Source organism: Lathamus discolor, chromosome 12 (genome assembly GCF_037157495.1).
Source record: "Lathamus discolor isolate bLatDis1 chromosome 12, bLatDis1.hap1, whole genome shotgun sequence".
Classification (NCBI taxonomy): domain Eukaryota; kingdom Metazoa; phylum Chordata; class Aves; order Psittaciformes; family Psittacidae; genus Lathamus; species Lathamus discolor.
The window spans coordinates 3,107,852-3,131,489 of NC_088895.1; the positions used below are offsets into that span (position 1 = coordinate 3,107,852).

At 50.9% G+C, this 23,638-nt stretch overlaps 1 protein-coding gene across 1 annotated transcript in view; it reads left to right on the forward strand.

The window, feature by feature from the left end:
* The first annotated feature begins 6,690 nt into the window (after positions 1–6,690).
* Positions 6,691–23,638, forward strand: part of RBM19 (RNA binding motif protein 19) — a 70,114-nt gene continuing 53,166 nt past the window's right edge. The window contains exons 1-20 of the mRNA XM_065692465.1: positions 6,691–6,819; positions 7,809–7,991; positions 8,502–8,633; positions 8,859–8,897; positions 9,478–9,685; positions 10,766–11,034; positions 11,537–11,611; positions 11,881–11,959; positions 12,685–12,753; positions 13,395–13,595; positions 14,590–14,720; positions 15,096–15,217; positions 15,722–15,818; positions 16,280–16,390; positions 16,929–17,129; positions 17,620–17,737; positions 18,873–19,012; positions 20,238–20,298; positions 21,546–21,625; positions 23,200–23,255. Of these exons, the coding sequence (XP_065548537.1) occupies positions 6,784–6,819; positions 7,809–7,991; positions 8,502–8,633; positions 8,859–8,897; positions 9,478–9,685; positions 10,766–11,034; positions 11,537–11,611; positions 11,881–11,959; positions 12,685–12,753; positions 13,395–13,595; positions 14,590–14,720; positions 15,096–15,217; positions 15,722–15,818; positions 16,280–16,390; positions 16,929–17,129; positions 17,620–17,737; positions 18,873–19,012; positions 20,238–20,298; positions 21,546–21,625; positions 23,200–23,255 (2,408 nt within the window). The 5' untranslated portion in view covers positions 6,691–6,783. The remainder of the gene's footprint in view (positions 6,820–7,808; positions 7,992–8,501; positions 8,634–8,858; positions 8,898–9,477; positions 9,686–10,765; positions 11,035–11,536; positions 11,612–11,880; positions 11,960–12,684; positions 12,754–13,394; positions 13,596–14,589; positions 14,721–15,095; positions 15,218–15,721; positions 15,819–16,279; positions 16,391–16,928; positions 17,130–17,619; positions 17,738–18,872; positions 19,013–20,237; positions 20,299–21,545; positions 21,626–23,199; positions 23,256–23,638) is intronic.

Consider the following 23,638-nt stretch of genomic DNA (forward strand, 5'->3'; position numbering starts at 1 on the left):
TGACTATGTCTATGGGGACGTGGCAGTGCTGATCAGGACAGCCATCCTGCCTTACTGGGAGCTCATTCTTCTTCCAAGTCTTTCTTAGGGGTCTGAAGCTTCACTCATTCCCCAGGGAGACCCGGCACCCCCCAACCCCATGTTGTGCCTGCACCAACAGGGAGAATAAACACACAGGCACAGGGGATGGCATCACCTTGTCCCACCAGTGCAGAACTGGGGCTTCCCTTTTGAGACTGGCCTAGAATGGGGCATCTCAGCCGTTCCCACTTGGTGTGGCAGCCCCTTTGTGTTGCTATGGAGCACAGAGCATCACCCCTCGGGAGTAAGCTGGGAGCCCAACCCTTGAGCTGCTGCTCTGCTCCGACCTCTGTTTGGTCCCAAGTCCGTCCCCCCCCCTCCCTTCCTCTGTGCCGGCCCCATCAGCTCTTAAGCTCTCCATCCACACACAAACAAGGCTCATCCCTGCCAGACCCTCGTGTGTGAGCGGACGCTTCCATGTCTTGATTTTCCCAGGCTTTGCTGATAAATCCTGTCTCCATAGCCCCAGCCTGGACCGGCTCGCTATCAGGGGATGTGTGGTGAGGAAGCGACCTGTGACCTGCCTGGGGAGATGGGGTGACCCTGCAGGAGGAGCCCTTATCGGCCCTTCTTAAAAGCTTCCCTTTTTAACATGATAGAGGAGCCTTGGCCAAGCGATACCGAAACAGTGATGGGGCGGAGGAAGGTGTGGGGGGTGAGGACAAGGGGATGCAGAAAGCATCGAGCACATGGGGTGGGATCATTTTTGCTGGCAGAACATGGGGGTTGAAACTGCTGGGGTGAAACATCAGCGTGGTTCCCAATGGAAGAGCTGAGCACCGTGGTGGGGCAGAGCTGGTTGCACATCAGAGGGGCTGAGCTTGGCTCACACAATGCTTTGCCTCAGTCCACCTGCTCCATATGGATGGGCTTCCCAGCTTCCCACCGGGGTTATCAGGAGAAAGCCCACTGGCAGATAAGAGCATCCATGGAGGGGAGGGTGAGATTGGACAGGCTGGGTGTTGGGATCCATCCCACAACTGGGGTTGTCCATGCTGCCATCCATGCACTGGGGATGGAGGGGAGGCTGCAGACTGTGTCCTTGCTGTCCGCAAACCCTGGGTGTGTATCAGGAGGGGGGATAATTTGTGGTCCCTTTTCCTCCCAGCTCTTTTTAGACCAAGGGACCTTTCAAACCTCACTTCATTTTTATGGAGGGGGCAAAAGCATTAAGGCATCACTGACTTGCTTCCCTTTGGGCATCCTCTCCAAGGGAGCTGCAGGGTTTGGTGTGTGCTGAGCTGTTGGAGATGCTGGCAGGGGCAAGCAGGGTTTCTTGGCATGTAGGAGCAGGGGTGGAAATCCTATGGCTTGCCTTCTTGCAGAGAGGATAACACCTGGATCAGGACAGAGCCCTGTGGAGCAGATGCGAGCTACCCTCCTGCCCCTCACCCTGTGTCAGGGCTTGAACTGATTCCATCAATGTGCCAAGGGCCAGCCTGCCTCTGTGGGTCTCTGATCCAGCTCCCCAGCAGATATCAGCAGGGATGGGCTTTACCAAGTCCTGGCTGTCCCTGTGTTCCCACCTTCAATCAGGAGGTGGCATTCCTGAAGTGCTCCATCTCCCCCATGTTGCACTGATCAAAGGCAGCTGTTGCCTGGATCCTCCCCTGAGTCCATTTACACACACCCAAAAGCACAGAAAGGCTGAGGAAACTGAAGTGGTGGAAGTGGAGATGGATGGATGGATGTGCAGATGGATGGATGAGCGGATGGATGGATGGATGGATGGATGAGCAGATGGATGGATGGATGAGCAGATGGATGGATGGATGAGCGGATGGATGGATGAGCAGATGGATGAGCGGATGGATGGATGGATGGATGAGCAGATGGATGGATGGATGAGCGGATGGATGGATGAGCAGATGGATGGATAGATGGATGGATGGATGATGGAAGGATGGATGGATGGACAGGCAAGGCTCAGCAGCAGTCAGAGCACAACCAACATCTCCCATGGCTTTAGGTGGGCTTTAGGCTTCCTTTAAACTCACTCCCATGTCAGCACCTGGTGTGTGCTCAGGACCAAGGCCCACAAAGTCCCCTCTGGAGCCCATGGATATGTCTGCTAGGGAGAGATGTTGCTGGAAGTGTGGGTTAGCAGTGATGTTCCTCACCAGCCCATGGGCAGAGGGGTTGACTCAGGACCATCTCCTCCAGCTCTGCCAGCATCAGCTGCTTCAAAGGAAGAGGAGGGAGGTCTGAGACCTGCTCTGGTGGTGGCTCCTCTGCAGGATGAGTGTGGTCCCCTCAACTGTGTCTTAGAGGATGCTTCACTGTTTGTGCGCGATTTACCTCTGCTCCTCACCTCCTGTGATGCAAAGGACGTGGGCTATCTGGGTTCCCAAGTCCTTTCTGAATGCTTCTCTGTGGCAAGCCTACCTGGTGCTGGTATATGAGGATATGATGCGGAAAAGCTCCCCTCCCCTTTTCCATCCTCAGACCTACCTCTCGTTACTCAGCATTGCAGTTTAGCTGTAAGGCTTTGAAAGGACATGATCTCCACCCCAAAACTGCAGACACACAGAGAGCAGAGCCATAGACACGCTTGCAGGCTGGTTCCCCAGCTGAGGCAGCAGGTTCAGGGGAGGGTTTAGCTGGTTGAAAGCCCTATTCTGCTGCCCATAGACACACTGCAGCCATTGCATCCCCAAGGCAAGGATGAAAGCAGACCCAGCTTCCCAGGGATGGAGCCCTTCAGAAGGATGCTTTGTCCTGCTCCTCCCTGGGCCCCATCTTGGGTACAAGGCAGGTGAATCAGTCACTGCATTTCCAAGCATCAACTCTATCATTAAAGGCAGCCTTTCATTTCCTTTCTCCAGGGCTGGGCAGGACAATTTGCTCATGGGAGATGGATCCAGGCATCTCTGCTCCCAAAAACTAACATCTCCAGCAGCAAAACCCAGGAGGTTCAGGCAACATTCCCAATGGTGCTGGGTCACATTCATCCCTGTCCCTGCTGGTATCTGTGGGTTAATTTAATCAGCAGAAGGAGGACCTCAGCCAGGCTACAGCCTCTGTGGTAATCCCTGAGGGTGAATAGTGTTCATTATCCACATGTAAAAGACGAACAGGTCAAGGGAGGGGATTCTCCCCCTCTGCTCTGCTCTGTGATGGGTGTGCTCAGGACCTCCTATAACCTTCAACCCTGCTCAGCATCAACCTGGAAGCACCTGAATGGCTGCCTGGCATGGGGGATGCAAGCAAGGGTGACCTTGGTTCAGATAGATCTTACCTTTCCTGTTCACCTTCAGTGTCCAGCGGTGACCAAGGCACTCCTGATCAGACAGGCATGAAGGGCTCCTCGGGGCTGTCCTTGTCCTTCTCAGGCAGGACTGACAGTGCCTGCCCCCAGCCCAGAGCAGTCGCAGCAAGCATCCTCACTTGGAGTCACAGCTCTTCTTGGGATGGCAGGGATGGCAGGAATGACAGGCTGTGCACGTGGGGAAATCAGGGAGAAACCTCCGCTGTCCCTTTGGACACTGTAGGGGCTACAGGCCAAGAAGCATCTCTGCAAAGACAGCAGAAAGACTTTGCATCTGGCCTCTCCCTTATCATCCCGAGGGATACACAGGATCTATGGCAGCTCCTTTCCTTCTCTCCTTCTCCATAGCACTTCACCCTTGGTGCATCCACCTCCCAAAGCACAATGTCAGGCACCCTTTGCCCCTCACCTCTACCTGCCTCTCCCCATAGAGCGATGCCCCTTACACCGTAGTCCCTTGCCCTAGCCCTGCTTTGCAAAGTTCAGCTGCTTGGCTGCAGGCAGTCCATAATACCCTTTTACAGCAAGGTGACCCCTGCTCTTTGATGCTGTGCAAGCCCCTGTCCAGCTGGCTGTTGAGCTGGCCACCTAATGTGTTGTGACAGGTTGACTGGATGGAGCTTGTGGAGGGACCACGTCTTCCCCCTCCTCTCTGTGCAGGGGATGACAGAGACTTGGGTCCCCCTTCTGCCAAGCAATAGGGGGATTTAGAGGATAAAGGTGAAGGAACATCACCCTGACCCTGAAGTCATCATCCTGACCCTGCCACCAGACCAATGTGGAGCCAACTGGGGGGACAGGAGGGCAGATCTGGTGCTGTCTGTGATGGCTGTGGGTTGGGGCTGTGTCACCTTTGCTGGGCACATCACCTCCCAGTTACCTTCTTCCCCTCGCTGCTCTTCACCAGTTTAAAACCTGCAAACAATTGCTTTTCCTTTCCCTTCCTCACCCAGCTCCTGGCACGGCTGCTGCATCCATCCCATCCTCGGCTGCGGACACCTCACCAGGAGAGGGTCTGGCACTGCCGCAGGGACAGTTGGTGGCACAGGGATAGGAGTATTCACACTGGCATCGTCAGAGACAACAGTTTCCATGGGGAGAGGGCAAACCCAACAAACCCCGGTTTATCCAGCCGCTTTACCAGTCTCTGCTCTGGGGCATGGGCTGTCCAACCTGCACCCAAGCTGGCTGCACAGTTCCCAGTCTATCCCCTCCCCATGCTGTGTGCCAGCAGCAGAAGGGTTAGGGATGACATTCAGGGCAGATATTCAAGTGCTGGGAACTGCTTTCCAAGACCTCATTTGAGCCTTCTCAAGACACGGCTTCAGTTTCCCTCTTGTCTACCCAGGGCTGGGATCTCTGATCAGAAACGACCTTCCACAGTGCAGCAGAACCACCTGCTGAAGGAGCAGCTCTCTTGTCCCCATGATACCCCCAAAATCTCCAGTTTTCCAGAAAAAAAAAAAAAGGATGTTAATCCAGCTCTTACCTCTGTAAACTTTGCCTCATCCTGGGGAGCAAAAACCACAAAGGAAATCAAATCTAAAGTCAGCATTTGTAAAGCTTGTGCTTGTATTGAATCTTTGCATCAGGGGAGGGCTAAAACCTGTTGTTTTCAAAGAAGGGGGATTAGAAAAGCTGAGCATTGCAAAACCCACATCCCCACATGGACACTGGGGCTTCTTTGCTTGGGCACCTGGCTCAGTTAAACCACTTTCTCCTAAGCTTTGTTGGAGAGTTGGCTCTTTCTGGTCCCAGGCACCCTCAGAGGACACATCCTCAGCTGGGGAAGATCAACCCCAATGGCAGGAGAAGTTGGTAGTGGGGGAATTGCAATCCCAGGTGTGGCTGGAGGTGGGGACCTGTTGAGAGCAGGACATCTGGCTAAGTCCAGGGTATGTCTGTCCCAGCAGTGCTGGGTTAGGAGGCAGGAGCAGGCAAGGACAGTGCTGTCCAACCAGTGTGGGCAGGAGAGGGAGCTGCTGCTGGCTGTGAGCAGAAGGTGAGGAGGAGATGGGGAAGGAGAGAGGATGGGAGTGACAAGGGCTGGATGTGTTAGTGACGGTGCAAGCACAGCCCTGTCAGCGCCAGCCTTCATCCCGACTGACATCCTGACAGCCTGGACAAGGACAAGGCAGGAGCAGAGGGCAAGGAGGGGAGGGAGATGGGTCCCTGGTACTGTGACACCTCCTGGATACCTCTTTGAAGGACGACAGGAGCATCACCTCCTGGGTACCCCAGCTGGGGCTGCGGGGTGAGGGCTTTGTGCTGGATGTTTTCCCTTTGAGCAGTCCCAGCAGCATTCCCCCCATCCCCTGTTTCCTGTGCACGGAGCCTGGCCATTGTCAAAGATCTCCTTCCCTTGCTGATCACCTGATGGGTGGCAGGAGCATGGACTCAGGCTGGGCTCTCCTGTCAATAAGCCTGCATCCCAGTCCTGCCAGGACACTGGGATGTAGCCGTGGTGTGGCTGGGTTTCCTGTTCACCCCAAATTAGCTGAAAACACTGGGGAAGACTGAGATGGGCTTGGAGCAAGCTGCTCTAGGGGAAGGTGTCCCTGCCCGTGGCAAGGGAGTTGGAACTGGATGAGCTTCAGGGTCCCTTCCAACCCAAACCAGTCTAGGATATGCTCCCTGCTGCTTTGACCCTTTAGGAAGGGCACAGCCAGCTGGACTTGCATCAAAAGCAGCATTAGGAGACGGTATTTGTGGGTTGGAAGACCCCTGTGCCGGGGTGGCTTGCTCTGGACAAAGGCAGCCTCCATCCTTGTGGTAAATCAGGTGTGGAGCCAAGCTGGTGGGTGAAAAACTATTGAGTGCTTTGCCGAGGCTGAGCGTTGTATGAGTCTCTTCCCATAGGATTGGCAGTGTAATCGGATTTTGGGCTCAGCTCACTGCCCCTTATTCAAGACAAGCAGAGCTGGACTGAAGGGCTGTAAAGAGGAGATGCTTGAAGGAGAATGGTTCCACTTCCCCAACACTCTCTCACCCTCCAGCACCGGATGCTCAGGTAGGAGAGGACCCTCAGTGTTTAATAACCCGCAGTGGGTGTTTCTTCCATGGTTTCAGCCTCTCTTGTCCATGGGAGCTTCTGCAGTACAGCCCCCACTGGCTGTGCTGATATTTAGCTGCTTCCCCTCTGCCTCCCCTTCCCCGTTCCCCCATGCCCGGCCGGCTCCTGTCCCTTCTGTGCTCCCAGATGCTCCCCTTTATCCCCCCGGCTCCTCCGTTGCTAGGCGCCCGTTGCCAAGGCTGTTGCTAGGGTCCGTTGCCAAGGACCGGCTGCCAACATCCGGGTCCCGCCTCCGGCGCCTGCGCGCTGCATTCCCTCTCCCACGTGACTCAGTGGGAAGATGGCGGCGCCCGGAGGGTGGCGTGTGCGGCCCTGAGCGCGGAGGGGTTTTCCGTTGTGGCGACCGGTTCCTGTCGCTGCCATGTCGCGACTTATCGTGAAGAACCTCCCCAATGGGGTGAGCCTGCCGTGGCTGCGGGGAGGAGGGGCCCTTCCATGTGTAGAGATGGGTCTGGGGGGACAGGGCGGGGGGAACGGGGAGGGAGAGATCCTGGGGAAGGCGCTGTAAAGGGATGAGGGATTGTGGGGATGTGCTCAGGCCCCTCGGGGTCCCACTGCGCCTGTGGTTGAACTAGGGGATAACTGAGAAGGCAGCGCTGTTGGACCTTGGGCTGGGGGTGCGGCCGTTAGGTGCAGGAGTGTTGCAGGCAGAGACTGTACATGGAGTGGGTTTAGGGGGGAAGTGAAGGGTGGTTGATGGAGTGGTTTAATCAGTATGACACAATACAGTGTGGTTCCTACAGCACATTGGAAGCCCTTGGATAGGAAATGCTTTGGGCTTGTCGGCAAAGTGTTTGGCTGGAAACATAGAATCAAGCAGGTTAGAAAAGACCTTTGAGGTCATCAAGTCCACTCTTTACCCCAGCACTGCCAAGGCCACCACTGCCCCATGGCACTGAGGGCATCGTCTCCACGGTGTGTGAACACTTGCAGGGCCGGTGCCTGCAGCCCTGCCCTGGGCAGCCTGTTCCAATGCCTGAGCACCCTCTGGGGCAGGAATTGTTCCTCAGCTCCATCTAAACCTGCCCTGGGGCAGCTTGAGGCCGGTTCCTCTTGTCCCATCCCTTGTTCCTTGGGAGCAGAGCCCAGCCCCTCCTGGCTCCATCCTCCTGTCAGGCACTTGTAGGGAGCCATCGGGTCCCCCCTGAGCCTTCTCTTTTTCATCTGAACCCCCCAGGTCCCTCGGCCATTCCCCATCACAATTGGGCTCCAGGCCCTGTACCAGCTCCATTCCCTTCTCTGGCCCTGCTCCAGCCCCTCAGTGTCTCTCTTGTAGTGAGGGGCCCAGAACTGAACACAGGATTCGAGATGTGGCCTCACCAGTGCCCAGTACAAGTTGATGTATTGCATTGTTGATTTTCTTTCCTGTTGTCCCGCATTTCCCAGATGAAAGAAGATCGCTTTCGGAAGCTGTTTGCTGCCTTTGGCACGCTGACCGATTGCTGCTTGAAGTTCACCAAGGAGGGCAAGTTCAGGAAGTTTGGCTTCATTGGGTACAAGTCTGAAGAGGAAGCTCAGACAGCACTGAAGCACTTCAACAGAAGTTTCATAGACACATCCAGAATCACAGTGAGTGGGTCTTTAGAAATATCTTCCTTTCATTCTTAAGGAAGTTTGTTATTGGAGGTTTTGGTGCCCAGGAACGCTGGAAGATTAAGTCCTCTGTAGCAAGAGAGCAAAGCCTGATGCTAGACCTCATGGCTGGAGTCTGAAGCAGTTGCTTGATTCAGATGACCTGTGTTCAAGCGCTAGCAGTGATTTCAGTGCTGGTTGGAACAGCAGTGTCAGATATTGAGCTGGCATAATCTGAGCTTTAGAACCTAACCCCTTTTCTCAGGTCATTCATCTGCCGTTCTGGACAGAGAATGATTCACAATAACCAGGACAGCTTATTTGTGCCTAAATGAGCACCAAACTGTTCCCCATGCTGAGGAAACGTGTAGCTCTGTTACCTGTTCTCCTGCACACCCCCCCACCCTTCCATCCTGTCAGGGTTATAAGAAAGGTTCCTGGGTGAGGCTTAGTCAGCAGTTACAGTGTGTTGAGCATACATTTAACCAAAGATCTTACTCTTTTCAGGTTGAGTTATGCAAGTCTTTTGGTGACCCCTCAAAACCCAAAGCATGGAGTAAGCACTCTCAGAAGGTCCCTGCCTCTGAAAAACAGACTGAGAAACCTGTGGTAAATGCAGCTCCTGCAGGCACAAAGAAAGTGAGTCTTGTTTGTTTCCTTGAGGCTCTGCTGGGTGTCAGTGATTTGGGTAAGAGAAGGGTAGCCTGGTGTATGGAGAAGGGGATGGTGTTGGAGTCCTAGTTCTGGTATTTTCTTGCCTTAGGATCTGTGTTCCCTGTACCATTAGGTTACCTGACATTATCTTGACTGTGTTTCTAATAAGCCTTTCCAAAGGTGGTTTTGATTTTGTTTGTCTTTTCCTAGGGTAAAAAGAAGAAAGATCCAACAGAAAACTTAAAGGAGGTGAGTTGAGGTTGAACTCCAATCTCTACCTTCTTGCTAGCTTGTTGTAGTAAGAGCAAGAGCTGAGCAGCTCCTTTCTGTGCCCTGCTTCCCATGCTGTAAATTCAGGCAAGGTGTGTGATTTAAGCAACTCCATGTCAGTCCAATTCTACTGTAACAAACCATTATTGTAACAATCCCGATGCTGGGGACCAGTTTTTACCTGTTAGCTCCTCCTGTGTGCCCGTGCATTGCATCCAGAACAGTCCTGTTTCGGAAATGCTAGGGTTTAACCATATCTGAGTTTTGTCACATTTGACTTGTGCATTTTTTTCTCTTTTTAATGTTTTGGCTTCTTCTTTGCTTTCTAAACTTCAAATACAGAAAAGAAAGAGTAGGACCGAGAGATTCCTTGACTCCATGATGTTGAGGAGACTTGAGTCACTTCAAGTGCTCACCGTGTCTGTGTGAAGTGAACCTCCCTTAAGGGATTTGTTTTGTTCCACTGCTGGAAATGAGATGATATCTTTGAATTCTAACTCACTACAAGCTCTCCCGTGCCTGTCTTCACAGCTTGTCTGCTTGGTTTCTTTTTCCACAGCTGGAAGAAGATAAAAGATTCCAAGAGTTCTTGGTGGTTCACCAGAAGCGGTCCCAGGTGGCCACTTGGGCTAATGACACTTTGGCAGAGGAGCCCAAGAAGGGAAAAGCAAAGTCAGCAGCTGATTATCTCAACTTTGATTCAGATGAGTCTGAGGAGCTGAGTGAGGCTGGGAATGAGCCCTCCAAAGATGAAGAGGAAACTAAAGGTACCGAAAGGAACTATCAGCCTTTGCTTGTCTTTACCATGGTGAATGTGAAAGCAGGATGCTGACAAGGACCTGGCTCAGGGTCTTGCCTCCACATGGCGACAGCGTAATCAGGAGGGTCATTTCCCAAGCATGGGACTGATTCTGTGTGATGTGGGTGTTTGCTTGTTTTCCCGAATTCAGGGAAATGTGGGAAGTGCAGTTTCTGATGCTATGGGGATGGCATTTGTGCTTTCCCCTGGGGCCTTAAGGCAATGTCTAGGTATGAATAACAGACATATGCATCTTTCCCTTAGCTGCTCTTCTAGCCTGCAGCCACTTTCATCTCCAGGATTTCCAGAGCTGGATGTGGTTTCTGTTTATTTAGTAACCTTTAGCTGATGTCTGTGAGCTTGTCTGCTCTGCTTTTGATACGTATTTCTGGAAATGGGCCCTCTCAGAGTTGATTGGAAGGGACAGAGTTCAGTACTTTGGATCCTGAAAGGAAAACTGTACTTAACGGAGTAGTCAGTTAACTTAAAAGACTGAGGAATCTAGGCTGCATTCTGGTGTATGTCTTCTTAGAGTGCAGTGTCCCTGCACCAGTGATGAATGTGGTTTTGGAGCCTTTCTTCCTCCCTACATGGTATTTTCTTACACTGCTCTGTTGGAGTGAATGGCATTTTCCCTGCTGCTCCTCATCTCTCTTTGGGTAACTCAAATGTAAGTGTGATGAGTTGATCTTTGCTGGAGGGGTGTTTTTTGGAGCAACAGCTTCCTCCATCCTTTTCCCTGCAAAACCTAAATTGAACAATTGAAAAGCTTCTCTGGGATCCGCTTGAAGTATTTAGTTAATATTGAAACAAAACACTTTGCTGTGGAGTTCCTCCAGCTCCTTTGTGTTGCTTTGAAAAGACAATTGTTAGCTGGGAAGTGCTGATGTAAGATTGCTCTGCTGTTCTCGAGCCTTTCCTTCCCATGGAACAGGTAGAGCAGAGGAAGGTGGTTCTCATGGTTGTGTTGCTTCTTGGCTTTTACCTGACTGGGGGGAGAGAGCAGCAGCATCTGCATGCAAAACTTCTCTGGTCTCTCCTCTGACAGCAAAGAAAGGAGGCAAGAAGGCAGCTGCCAGCAAAGGCCTCTCAGATATGGATTACCTGAAATCTAAAGTGGTGAAGGATTCCTCCTCATCCAGTACAGAGGAAGAAACAGAGAGTGAAGAGGAGGTGGAAGAGGAAAGTGAGAATGAGGAGGATTCGGGCATTGAGGAAACCATCAGCACCCACATAGATAAAAAGGGGAAGCCAAAAGCCCAACAGACACAGCAAGAGACACCAGTGAAGAAGAAGAAGAAAGGATCCACACTAGAGGTACAGCTGAATTAGACCTTTGTTTATCTAAAGCAGGAGCTTTGTGGGGTAGTATGTGGCTGGTAGTCATTCCAGGGGTGCACTGAAAGCTTGAAGGCTGTGGGACCACCATCGGTACCAGGTTTTTTGCCTCACTGGGTGGGAGCCAGTAAAAGAGTTTGCTGGATCTCCTCTTCAGTGCTGATTGAATTCCTGAAGACAGAGCTTCCAAACACGTGCTTCTAGTGCCATTTCCAGATGCTTCTTTGTTTTTCCAGTGTCCTCTCTGTCTGCAGGAAGCACTGTTCTGCAGAGCTCAGTTTGTAGTGACTGGGTTTGACTATTTCAGGCAGACTTTGCACCCTCACCTGGCACTTGCTGGCCAGGCTGACGCACTTGCAAGAATCTCTTGGTGTTCTCTCCCACTCTTTCCTGCTTGTTGGACAAGCCCAGCTTGTTGTGCTGTGATCTTTGTTGGTATTCACTCGGCTTTTCTTCTTCTCTGCCCCATCCTTCTGTGCAGAACCAAGGCAGCTCAACAGAAGCCAGCACGCCATACACAGTGAAGCTGCGTGGTGCTCCCTTGAACATCAGTGAGGCAAGCTTTGTTACTGAGCTGGGGATGGAGGCTCAGGGGTGTTCTCAGGGTGTTCCTCAGCACAATCTTTGCAGAGGCTTCTCTGCAGAACAGCTCCAATGTCTTCATTTATGGAGCTGTTTTAAGGGTTGGAAGTGTGGTTGGGGAAGCTTTGTGCACAGAATTGTGTGTTGCATGTGGTGGTTTTTATGGTATGTATATAAAAACGAAGTCTGAAACCTGCTGCTTCCTGTATCTGAGAACTTAAACAATTCCAATTCTTCTTGCAGCAAAAGATTCGTGACTTCTTCTTGCCTCTGAAGCCAGTGGCAATCCGGATAGGAAAGCCCACGCAGGGCAAGAATGCAGGTAATGTCTATATGTGGAAGGGGAAAATGGATCTGTGAGTTAAAGGACCTCTCAATCACAACTCTGCTCTTCTCATGTGCAATTCCAAATGGCTGATTCCTGCCCTGATTCTTACAGACCTTTCTATGACTTTGCAGCTCTCCTGGCCTAGTTGCTGTCCATAGGATGCCGTAGACAGAGTAATGTTGGCTGTGCATCCTTAGGAGTAGCAGCAGGAGCCTTTTCCTTTGATCTGTCTCTGGAACTTTCTTAAACATCCCAAACCATGCCAAGGAAAGGCCTCTTCTTCTGGGATAGCTGCTGTATCAATTGCAGAGCAGTCTTTAGCCAAGGTGGGTCTCCAGACAGGTTGTGGCTACTGGAAGTACCCACCAGAAAGAGTGTGGAGCCAGTCCTCAGAGCTGCAGGGGACTTTGCTATATATGCTGCTTTCCTTTCATAGCCTAACAGTGGATGTGCCTTTTAGCTGTTCTTGGAGATACCTGTAAAAGCCTACTTTAGCTGTTAAATCAGGCTTCTTTGGTTTGCATGGAGAGAGTAGGCTTTGAAAAGGCAGCATTCCAGCCTGACATGGCTATTTGCAGGCTGGCTTGAAACTTTAATGGAAGCTGGCTGCTTTATCTGTAGGAACCTATATTAAAGAAAGCCCAATTCACCCTTAATTGGCCAATTAGTGGTTGTTTGTTCCCCACATGATGCTCAGTTGAACCTTTCCTTCCTCCAAGGTTACATCTTTGTTGACTTGAAGAGTGAAGCAGAAGTGCGAAGGGCCTTGAAGCGAAAAGAATACATAGGTAAGGGCTGTTTGTTCCTTCTTGTTGTGGCTGATGTTGATAGCAGGGTGCTCAGCTGCTGAAGTGTTCACTGCAGAAACATCTCCTCTTGTTGTACTCCAGGCAGATGGTGGGGGTGGTTTCCTCTGCTCAGCTGACATGAGGTAAACCAAGTGCTGTGTCAGGAGCAGTGTAGAATTGGCAAGCGACTGAGCTTTGCGTGTTGCTCTTTGGCCCTTGGTTTTTGTCATGTGCTTGAAGTGTATCTTGGTGCAATAATGATGCTGTTTAAATCTGGTTGGGATAGTGCAGGGGAGTTGTACAAGCAATTCTGTAAGCCTGTGATTGCAACCTGCCCTTGGCTTAGCTCATAGTGGAATGAATTAAATAGTAAAGGAAATAGGCAGGGACACCTCACACTAGACAAGGTTGCTCCAGGCTCCATCTAGTCTGGCCTTTAACACTCCCAGGGATGGGGCATTTACCACTTCTTTGGGTAACCTCCTCCTGTGCCTCACCACCCTAAATCAGGCAGCATTCTGCTCAAAGCTTGTGGTATTGCGTGTGTCACTGCTGTAAGCAGGGGCGTTTTGCACATTGATACTGATTGCCCATGGCCTTGTGAAGCAGCTAATGTGCCTCTGTGTGTGTTTGTGGATCAGGTGGGCGATGCATTGAGGTGCTCCGATGCAGGAATACCCCAAAAGAAACTGTTACAACAAAACCTGATAACCAGCCATGGCAAAGAAGGAAGAGAGACGATGAGGAAGAAGAGGACTTGTCTGAATCAGGGAGACTCTTTGTCAGGAATCTTCCCTTTACTTGCACTGAGGAGGATTTGGAGAAGATCTTTTCCAAGTATGGTAAGTGGTTGCTGCAGGACTGGGACTTGCAGGGCTACATCTTTCCTTCATGTACATAGAGGTTTTCTTGCTGGGTGTGATGGACAAAGTTGTGTCCAGCACCTCTTGAATATGGGCCAGTCCCATCATCTTTATTGCCTGGGCTGGTAGTGTGTGGCTGCTTGGCTTGGAAACTGATGCTGGCTCCATTCTTCCTTCTTCAAAGCATATACTGCTGTGTCTGCCCTCACCCCTCTCATCTGATCACTGGTATAACAGTAAAAGCTCCTGCCAGTCAGGGTAGGCTCTGAGCCCTGGTGGGATGGGGAGAAGAAGAAAGGAAAGGATCATCCAGCTCCAACCCCTGCCACGGGCAGGGACACCTTCCACTAGAGCAGGTTGCTCCAAGCCCGTGTCCAACCTGGCCTTGAGCACTGTCAGGGATGGGGCAGCCGCAGCTTCTCTGGGCACCCTGTGCCAGCGCCTCAGCACTCTCACGGTAAAGAACTTCTTCTTTATAATTTCCCCTGTTTCAGTCTGAACCCATCACCCCTTGCCCTGTCACTACAGTCCCTGATGCAGGGTACCTCTCCAGCATCCTTGTAGCCCCCTTCAGACACTGGAAGCTGCTCAGAGGTCTTCATGCAGCTTCTCTTCTCCACGCTGAACAACCCCAGCTTCCTCAGTCTGTCTCCCAGTGGTGCACAAACTGGATTTTGGGCTCCTTTTGCAGGACCTGCCTTGTTAGTGTGCAGCCAGCAGCTCCTCATCCAAGCTGGTGGCTTGCTGCACACCTTCCAAAGCTGCTCTGCTCTCCCTGCTCCTCTCCTCCCCAGCTTTGGCCAGGAGGTGCCAGTTCAGAGCATGTAGTGACTGTGCAAGGACGTGTGACATGGTTTAGTGTGAGGTGTCCCTTCCCGTGGCAGGGGGGTTGGAACTGAATGATCTTAAGGTTCTTTCCATCCCGAACTATTCTATGATTCTATGTGTCACAGTAAAGCCTTTATTTTTGCAGGACCCCTCTCAGAAATCCATTTCCCTATAGACAGACTGACCAAGAAACCCAAAGGCTTCGCTTTCGTCACCTATATGATTCCTGAGCACGCCGTGAAGGCCTATGCAGAAATGGATGGGCAAGTGTTCCAGGTACTAATGGTTTTGATGGTGGGAATGTGTGTTAGTAACGTGGCCAAGTGTTTCCTTCTGTGCTTTGCTGAACAGACTGAGTCTCTTCTGCCTTTCTGTATAGGAACATGGTTGCTTTTGGTGCAGTAGATGGGTTTGAACAGCCTTAAAGGTGCCAGAATCTGAACTAGAGGTGAAGGAGATCTGAGTCTCAGTCTCTCACATTGTGTGGCTACTCTGACTTGCAGTAGTGTCTCATTTGGGAAGGAAGGTTCCCTCCTTCCACCTAGGTTGCATAACTAGGAAAGGTGCTAGAAAATTGCCTCTGTTCTGCTTTGTTCATGAGCTTCTGTGGGTTACTTCAGAGCTGCTGGACCTCTTCTTCCTTCCTTCTAGGGCAGAATGATGCATCTTTTACCATCTACCATCAGAAAGGAAAAACTCGAAGATGAAGATGCAGAAGAGTCTTCCTCCTACAAAAAGCAGAAAGACGCAAAGAACAAAGCCAACAGTGCCAGGTACCAGAGGAGTCTTGTCATGGACAAGACAACACAGCCTGCCAGATTCCCAAGTGGCAGGAATGCATGTGGGGTCTTTGCGGGAGCTATGTAGATTACCCAAGTCAATAAAGCATTTTGCTTTATCTCTTACCTACTTAATTCCTCTGTCCTAGTAGCTCAGACATTGAGAGAAATGTGGTTTTGAATGGCTTTGGGTATGAGGTTATTTCTGTGGTGTCTCATAAAGGTTGGTCTGATGCTGTAATTCTTTAGGGTAGTGGTTTCAGATCAGTTGGGGTTTTCCCCTGTATTGAACCACCTCTATTTCTAAAACTAGATAGGAGCTTTGTCTTTCTGTACGTCAAATGACATTGAAAGAAGTGGCTGATACTTTCTAACTACTTTCTTTCCCTCTAACTCTTCAACCTGGCTGCTAATGGTAGCACTCAAAACTGTTTTATTCCAGGAGCATTGAACAGAGTGGAAGAAGGGGCTGAATCTCACTCTTCTTTCTCTTTCCAGCTCTCACAACTGGAACACTTTGTTTGTGGGGACAAACGCTGTGGCTGATGCCATCGCTCAGAAGTACAATGCTTCCAAAAGCCAAGTGCTGGACCATGTAAGTTGAGTTATTGATGGGAGATCACTTTCCCATCTGTTTCCTCATGCCCAGGGCCTTCCTGGTCTTTTTATGCAGCAAAAGCCTATGTGCATCAACAAGCACCATGTAGGCTAAGAGATCTGTGATGCCGTAGCTTCTGTGTGGGATCTGAGCCTGAAAATCCCTTTGTCACTGGAAGACAGTGTGACACTCCCAGCCCTCCTTCCCACTCTGCTTTTCTGTGGCTGGGTTTTGCATTTCTACATAACTAGAAGCTGATGGGAATTTACACCCTAAAGCTCAGATCCTTCTTGGAAACTTGATTTTACCCTGGGAAGCATTCTGACCCCTAACAGCAAAGCTCCCAGCAGCTTCAGAGGAGCTGGAGCGCTTTACCTTCAAGCTCTCTGCAAAATTCCCTTTGCTTGTGCTTGTGAGAGCAGCAGGAGCAGCAGATGATGTGACATTCTTCCCTGCAGGAGGGCAAAGACAGCGTGGCAGTGAGGGTAGCTCTGGGAGAAACGGAGCTGGTCCAGGAGATTCGCCGGTTCCTCATTGAAAATGGAGTCAGCCTGGATTCCTTCAGCCAGGTGAGATGCTCAGCCGGAGGCACTGATGTGGACCTACCTCTTAGTGGTCTAATCCTGGTGTCCTCAGCTCTCTTTGAAATTAGGCATTAAATCCTCAGTATCTCAGAGGATTGAACTCTTACATGGGTTGGGAAATGGTCATTGAGTCATAGAATGCCAGGTTGGAAGTGACCTCAAGGCTCATCTGGTCCAACCTTTATTCTCTGTCCATTTGAAAATCCAGCTGCCCTCAGGATGATTGAAATACATAGTATGATGGCTTATAGTATGATGGTCAGCTTGTTTAGGCAGAGGAGAAGCTCATGTCCGTACCGGGGTTTATCTGGAGCTGAACCCTCCAAACATGAGCATTTGTGGATCAGGGAGGTGGTACTGAGGTGTGGATCTTACAGGAAGTGTTATAAATGGCTCTTGGGCCCTGGAAGTGGATGATGTGGAGTGAGCCTGATGTGTTGGATCTGAACTCTTCAGTTAGCAAGATACTGGGGTTTGCTGCTTTAAATCCCATCTCCCCTCTCTTCCCCCATGACCGTGGCAGGCCGCTGGTGAGCGCAGTAAGAGGGTGATCTTGGTGAAGAACCTCCCAGCCGGCACGAGTGTGGTGGAGCTGGAGGATGTCTTTGGCAAACACGGCAGCCTGGGCCGGGTGCTGCTGCCAGAAGGAGGAATCACAGCCATTGTGGAGTTCCTTGAGCCCACTGAGGCCAAGCAGGCATTCACCAAACTGGCCTACTCCAAGGTGAGCGTGGTGAGGGGCAGGAGACAGCAGGGATCTTGGCTGGTTGTGAAGCTGCAGAAAGGAGTGCTTGCAAATGTGAGGGACAGAGGACTTTCGAGAGGAGTTACCCCAGTGCTACTGCTGTTACCATCTATCCCTTGGATTTAGGGAGATGCCCAGTGCATCCTTATGCAGCCATGGCTGAGCAGGGTTCTCAACCTTCAAAAGATGGTTGGAGGAGTGGGCTGTGACATCTGGAAAAGGCTTGGTGGCCTGACAGGGGTTTAACTTACCTTTCACAATACAAGAGTATGGTACACAGTAGGCTGAGGTCCTGTGTGAGGCTGGGTGTAGATTCTCCTGTGATAAAAGAGAGTTTAACCAGCTGAAGAAGTTGTTGAGCTCTTCCACTGCCGTATTGCATTACAGAGGGAGAGGAGAATGAGAGCAGAGCTTTTTCTTCAGGTCTTGCCCTCCAGCTCTTCATTTCTCTCCTGTGTTCTCTTCGCAGTTTCATTCTGTGCCGTTGTACCTGGAATGGGCTCCGATGGGTGTCTTCTTCAGCCCAGACCCTCCGAAAAAACCCCTTGAGGTTCCAGAAAAGGAGAGCAAGGCAAAGCTGGTGACTGGTAAGAAATCTGGCTGTGGAACAGAGGTATCTCTGGTTGGTTTTCATGTAAAGCAGCAATGCTGATATTCCTGACCCTTTGGGGATGGAGCCAGCTGCACAGGGCAAGGCTGAAGCCAGGGAGAGGTGGGGGGGGTCACTTTATCTCCCTGTAACTGAGACCTTCATCTGGAGATGAAAGGTTTGAAGTGCAGGAGCTCCTGGAAGGCTGCTTGGGGCTGATAATGGCCTTTGCTGCCAACTTCTGCATCTGGGAAGGGATTGTGGCAGTCACAGATGGAGGCAGATCTTCATCCTGCTTCTGTCTCACTGAACTGTTCCCTTTGCTTTCCTCAAACCAGCCTCCTTCAGAGGCAGTGGATTTTTTCCTGAGCCTTATTGGCAAATACCCCACCAGCTGGAGCATGGACGGTTGGACCACCCACCAGAAAGGCTTGGGCTGCGTGGTGCTGGGCAACCAGATGGAGCAGCAAGGGAAAGTCAGCTGGGGATGCACTGGGATGGAGCTGGGGGGTTCCTGTGTCCCCCTGGCCCAGCGCAGGGTCTCCTGTGCCCATAGTTTAGCCCTTCTGAGCGCAGACAGCATCCATCACCTGTGCTGTAGGTGATGAAGCTGCTCTAAAAGACAAGTGGTGTATCAAGGAAAGGAGTTGGTGAGTCAGTGGATGAGTGTATACTATGATGTCTAGTAAGGGCTTCATTCCTCTGCAGCCTCTACTTGAGCATGGGGTCAAACAGACCTCTCAGCACGCTCACAGGGAAGAGCTTCTGCCTAAGAGCTCATCTCAGTCTCCCCTCGGGCAGGTTAAAGCCGTTCCCCTTGGCCTGCCCCTACAGGCCCTTGTCCAAAGCCCCTCTCCAGGTTTCCTGCAGCCCCTTTAGGCACTGGAGCTGCTCTCAGGTCTCCCCTTCAGGAGCCTTCTCTTCTCCAGGCTGACCCAGCCCAGCTCTCTCAGCCTGGCTCCAGAGCAGAGCTGCCCCAGCCCCTCTGTGTGTTGAGCTTGCTTCAGTCTATGTCCACCTGCAAAGAGCCAAAAGAGCAGTGGCCTGTTCCTGCTGGAGTAGTGACTATTAGCTGGGGCAGTGGGCAAGCTTTATTGCATCTTATAAAGTTGGGTTTGTTCTTTGTGTTTCAGATGAAGCTATGAAGGGCACAGAGGAAACAGCAGCGCAGGAAGATGAAGAAGAAGAGGAGGAGGAAGAAGAAAGCATTCCTGGATGTACCTTGTTCATCAAAAACCTGAACTTTGCCACCACAGAAGATACACTGAAGGAGGTGAGCCATAAGCAAGGAGAACAGGCTGGGTTTTGCTTAGCATAGTCCGCTCGATGGAGTGGAAGGGGTTGAGTGTGTGGTTGGGAGCCAGGCTGAGATGCCTGATGAAGTAAAGCCTTTACCCCCGACATGGGCTAGAAGAAAGAGCTCTACTCTGCTGCAGAAGGCAAGGGGCAAGCTGTTCTTCACCTGGTGTGCTGAGGATAATGTGTTTGGAGGAGTTAAATTGCAGCCAGTATGATCTAATGGGAGATGAGGGAGCACTGGATTATACTGGGACTGGGACCCTCTGATTTGGGATTTCAGGTGCCAGTTAAGGCTGAACCCTTTTTGCCGGGATTTAATTCCACCTCAGGACAGGTGAAGGCAGTGGAAATCTTTTAAGACTCCTTATTTCCCATGCTTTCTGTAATGCTTATCCTTGGGACAAGCACTTTAGCAGCTGTGATACTGCTCTGTGTGTGGAGGCAATAAATAGAGATGATGCTTTCAGTGAGATGTGCTTTCCATCGAAGCTTCTGCCAACAGTGAGCCATCTGTGCTGCTTTACCTTGTCGGGGAGAGGTGGCATTCCAAAAGCCATGTGGGATGGTAATAGGAAAATAGGGAAAAGCAACTGGGAATTCTTGTCTCTGCCACTTCCTGTGGCTATCTGAAATGCCACATTTCATGCCCCAAGAATGCTGATGCAATGTCAGCCTGGACCCATGCTCCTATACATTGGGGCTGTGATACTGGGTCTGGTCCAGTTGGGTCCAGGGCCAAATGTAAGTGTTCAGAGAAGGACTGGGACTTGTCCCTCTTCTTCTTCTGCCTCTGGCTGTGGTTTTGCAGCCCCTGTTACTCTCCATCCCCTCCTGCATGTCTTTGGAAAGAGCTGTGTTCTAGGGACATCACAGGAGTCACCCACCCCTAAGGTCCCAACCAGGCTGAGGGCTTCTTGTAACCGGTAACATCCCTCCAGCACCATCCCAGAGCTCTGTGCTGTTTCAGAGGAGTGGTGGAAGATTCCTGGGAATGTGTCTATTGATTTCTTTACAAGTCTGTGTGTGGGGATGTATTTGTGCAGAAATAATGGTATAAGAAAGGACCCAGCTGCACTGACTGCTTATCAGGTGTGTGCACAGGGGGGAGGTGGGCCTGGCTCTGGAAGAGGGCCACGTTGTCACTCGAGTCGCAAGCCTGTGACAAAGGGAACTGAATCACGTGTCCCAATTCCTTGCAGACGTTCTCCAAAGTGGGAGCTGTGAAGAGCTGCACGATATCCAAGAAGAAAGACAAAGCAGGTACTCTAGATGCTGCTGTTCAGTTCCTTCCCTCGGCTGGTTGCTGAGGGGCTCAGGTGTGGCGTTGCTTTGGCATTCAGCTGGCTGAGCATTTGTGTTCTCCTTGGTGAAATCCTTAGTGTTTCTACAAGTGTGGCTGTTGCGGTTGCTGCTTTCAGCCATTTCAAATACCCTGGGGTCTGGCCTAGGAGGTGAAGCTGAATTGTGGGACTCGTGGAGACATGGCCTTCTCTTGAGATCTTGAGACAAAGAAGCCAGCTCCTTCAGGATCACACAAGAAAGCAGGATGCAAGTTGAAAGGAGCCAGTGCCCCACAGCGATGAAACCTGCACAGGATGCTTTAACCTCAAATAACAGTGGAATCTTCAAGGATGCCTGGCTGAGTACTGTGCTGAGTAGGCTTCCTTTGCCTTCTGCCTGCCAGCAGGCTGTGCTGACGACTGGTTGTGCCTGCTGCATTGGCTGCGCTTGCTTTCTGGGCTGTTGGATGGGATAAGAGTTTGCTGCAAGCAAGCACTGGCTAGGTGGACTGTGTCTTCCTTCTTTTTAGGCTAGGAAGTTGCATGGCTTTACAGGATTTTTGCCCTAACAGGGCTCCGCTTGCATGGGATACCCTGCGTGGGATACAAAGCAATCCCCCTCTTATTGTGGGGCCATCTCTACAGCCTGCTACAACTGAGGTTTTGAAGTTGGAAACTGGGTGTTACGTATTTGCATGGGGATCTTTCCTCACCCTCAGCCTTAGGGCTCTTGTACTAGCCTGTGTGCTCCTCAGAAGCGTGCTGTGACCATAGGTGCTGCACACCTTTGCTGTGCAGAGAGATAGAATAAAGGTCTCCTCCTTTGGCATGGAACTAGCAGCTGCCCACCCAGTTTCTAGAAGTGCTTGGTCCTTTGTGCCTTGGACCTCAAAGGCTCTTTGTCCCTTAAGTGAAATGCAGAGCTTGCACTTTGTGATGATGGGAAGTACAGAAAGTCACACCCGTTTCTGGGTCGTTGGCAAGTTTTCCAAGTGAGGGTCTCATTTCAGTCACGAGGAACAAGTCTCAGGACAAGTCAGTAAGAAAGAGATGCTCATAAGGAGCATCGGAGTTAGGGCATGGGCAGGCTGGCCTTTTGCATAGGGTGTTAGTTTTTATCCCCCTCCAGTTTTGGCCATCAGTGCTTGCTCCTGATTTGCTTTGAAATCTTCTGCTTAATATCGCTATTTCATGCTAGCTTCATGAGTACCTTTTCTCTTCTGGCAGGCACTTTGCTTTCAATGGGCTTTGGATTTGTGGAGTACAAGAAGCCAGAGAGCGCCCAGAAAGCCCTGCGCCGGCTCCAGGTAAGCTTAAGCATTGTCAGGTCTGGATTTCTTTCCAGAGATGGTAGGCAAAGGCTTGGATGAGCTCGGAAGTTCAAAATGCAGCTGAGGATGTCTGTGCTAGGGGTTACATTGTGCAGATGGGGAAGTCTCTAACAGGGGCTTGTGGGGGAAGGGAGTATGTAAAGGACAGTTTAGGGTCTTCTAGCCTCCTGCCTTCTCCATCGCACCCATCACAGGGCTTGGCTGCACTCTGAGGAGTAAATCATTCTCTTTCCTGCTAGAGAAACATCCAAGGGTTTGGTCCACCAAACCCTTTTTGGGTTTTTGGGTGGTGCAGGTGGGACAGCTGGAGTGATGCCTTTCTAGATAGATGTGAAGGAATTACCCTGTGTAAACTGCGTATGTTCAGTGAGCACAACCCATGAGGTCCACCTTCAGCAGGTGGTCATTTTGCATTCCATAGTCTAACTAGTCTTGGGGTAGATGTGTGTTCCCCATCCTTTTGACCGGCAGAATCCTGGAGAAGAGAGAAAGCAAGGAAAATGGGTGTTTTGTGGATGGGGTGGGCAGCAGGGCTCTGTCAGGGGATGATTAGAATCGTAGAATCATAGAACAGTTAGGGCTGGAAAGGACCTTAAGATCATCCAGTTCCAACCCCCCTGCCATGGGCAGGGACACCTCACACTAAACCATCCCGCACAAGGCTCTGTCCAGCCTGGCCTTGAACACTGCCAGGGATGGAGCATTCACAACCTCCCTGGGCAACCCATTCCAGTGCCTCACCACCCTCACAGTAGAGAATTTCCTCCTTATATGCAATCTAAACTTCCCCTGTTTAAGTTTTAACCCGTTACCCCTTGTCCTGTCACTACAGTCCCTAATGAACAGTCCATCCCCAGCATCCTATAAAGCCCCTTTCGCATACTGGAAGGCTGCTATGAGGTCTCCATGCAGCCTTCTCTTCTCCAGGCTGAACAGCCCCAACTTTCTCAGCCCATCTTCATACGGGAGGTGCTCCAGTCCCCTGATAATCCTCGTGGCCTCCTCTGGGCTTGCTCCAACAGTCCCATGTCCTTTTTATGTTGAGGACACCATTAGGTAAGAGGCTGCTTGTTCTCAGTGCAGGAAGCAGGAGACAGAGGACTTCCTTGCTGTATTGGCTGCTGCTGGCCAACAAGACATCCTTGGTTCTTTCCACAACAAATAAGACAGTCCTTGCCTTGAAGAGTTTGCAATCCAGAGGCAGAGGAAACCACAGCCCAAAGCATTGAAGTGACTCACCTTTGTCAGTTTGGTAGCAGAGCTGAGGCTGGTGGACAGCTTGATCAGGGATGTTGGCTGCTGCTTCAGTCTCCAACCTGTCCAGTCTTCAGGCTATCTCCAGCCTCCTATCAAAGCCTTGCCTCACATGAGTGGTGTTCAACAGGGAACTATTTAGCAGGGAGAAGGGGAGGGATAGATGGGGAAGAGCAGGATGTGAAATACTGTGCTGGAAGCTTGGAAGCTGTTGTGACTTTGATTTTAATTTATTTATTGAGTTTATTTTCTTGAATTCATCTATTCATGTTTCTGTTCTTTGTTTTAACTTCTAGGGCTGCTCCGTAGATGGCCATAAGCTGGAAGTGAAAATCTCAGAGAGAGCTGTCAGGTAAAGCTCGTGTCTCACCTCTGTAACGTGGTTACACTTCAGCTGCAGTAATGCTTGACAGGTTCTTGCCTTCTTACCTAGCATCTCTGCATCACGAGGGATGGGAGCAGCAGTGCTCTGACTGTTGAACACATCAGCCGTTGTTGTGATTTACTCACTCACTTTAGTCAGTCTTGCTTGAAAAGCAGAAAGAAATGATGAATAGCTGGTGCGAAGGTGTTCACTCACTAAATAATGTATGTCCAGTTAAAACCATGAGGCAGAATGCAGGGACCCCAAAAATGAGCCCAAAGTGAGAACCAGGCACTGGAGTTTTCTTCCACGCTCAAGGAAAAGAGCCCTCTTAAGCCTCTGCTTTGACAGTTCAGTCAGCATTGCAAAAT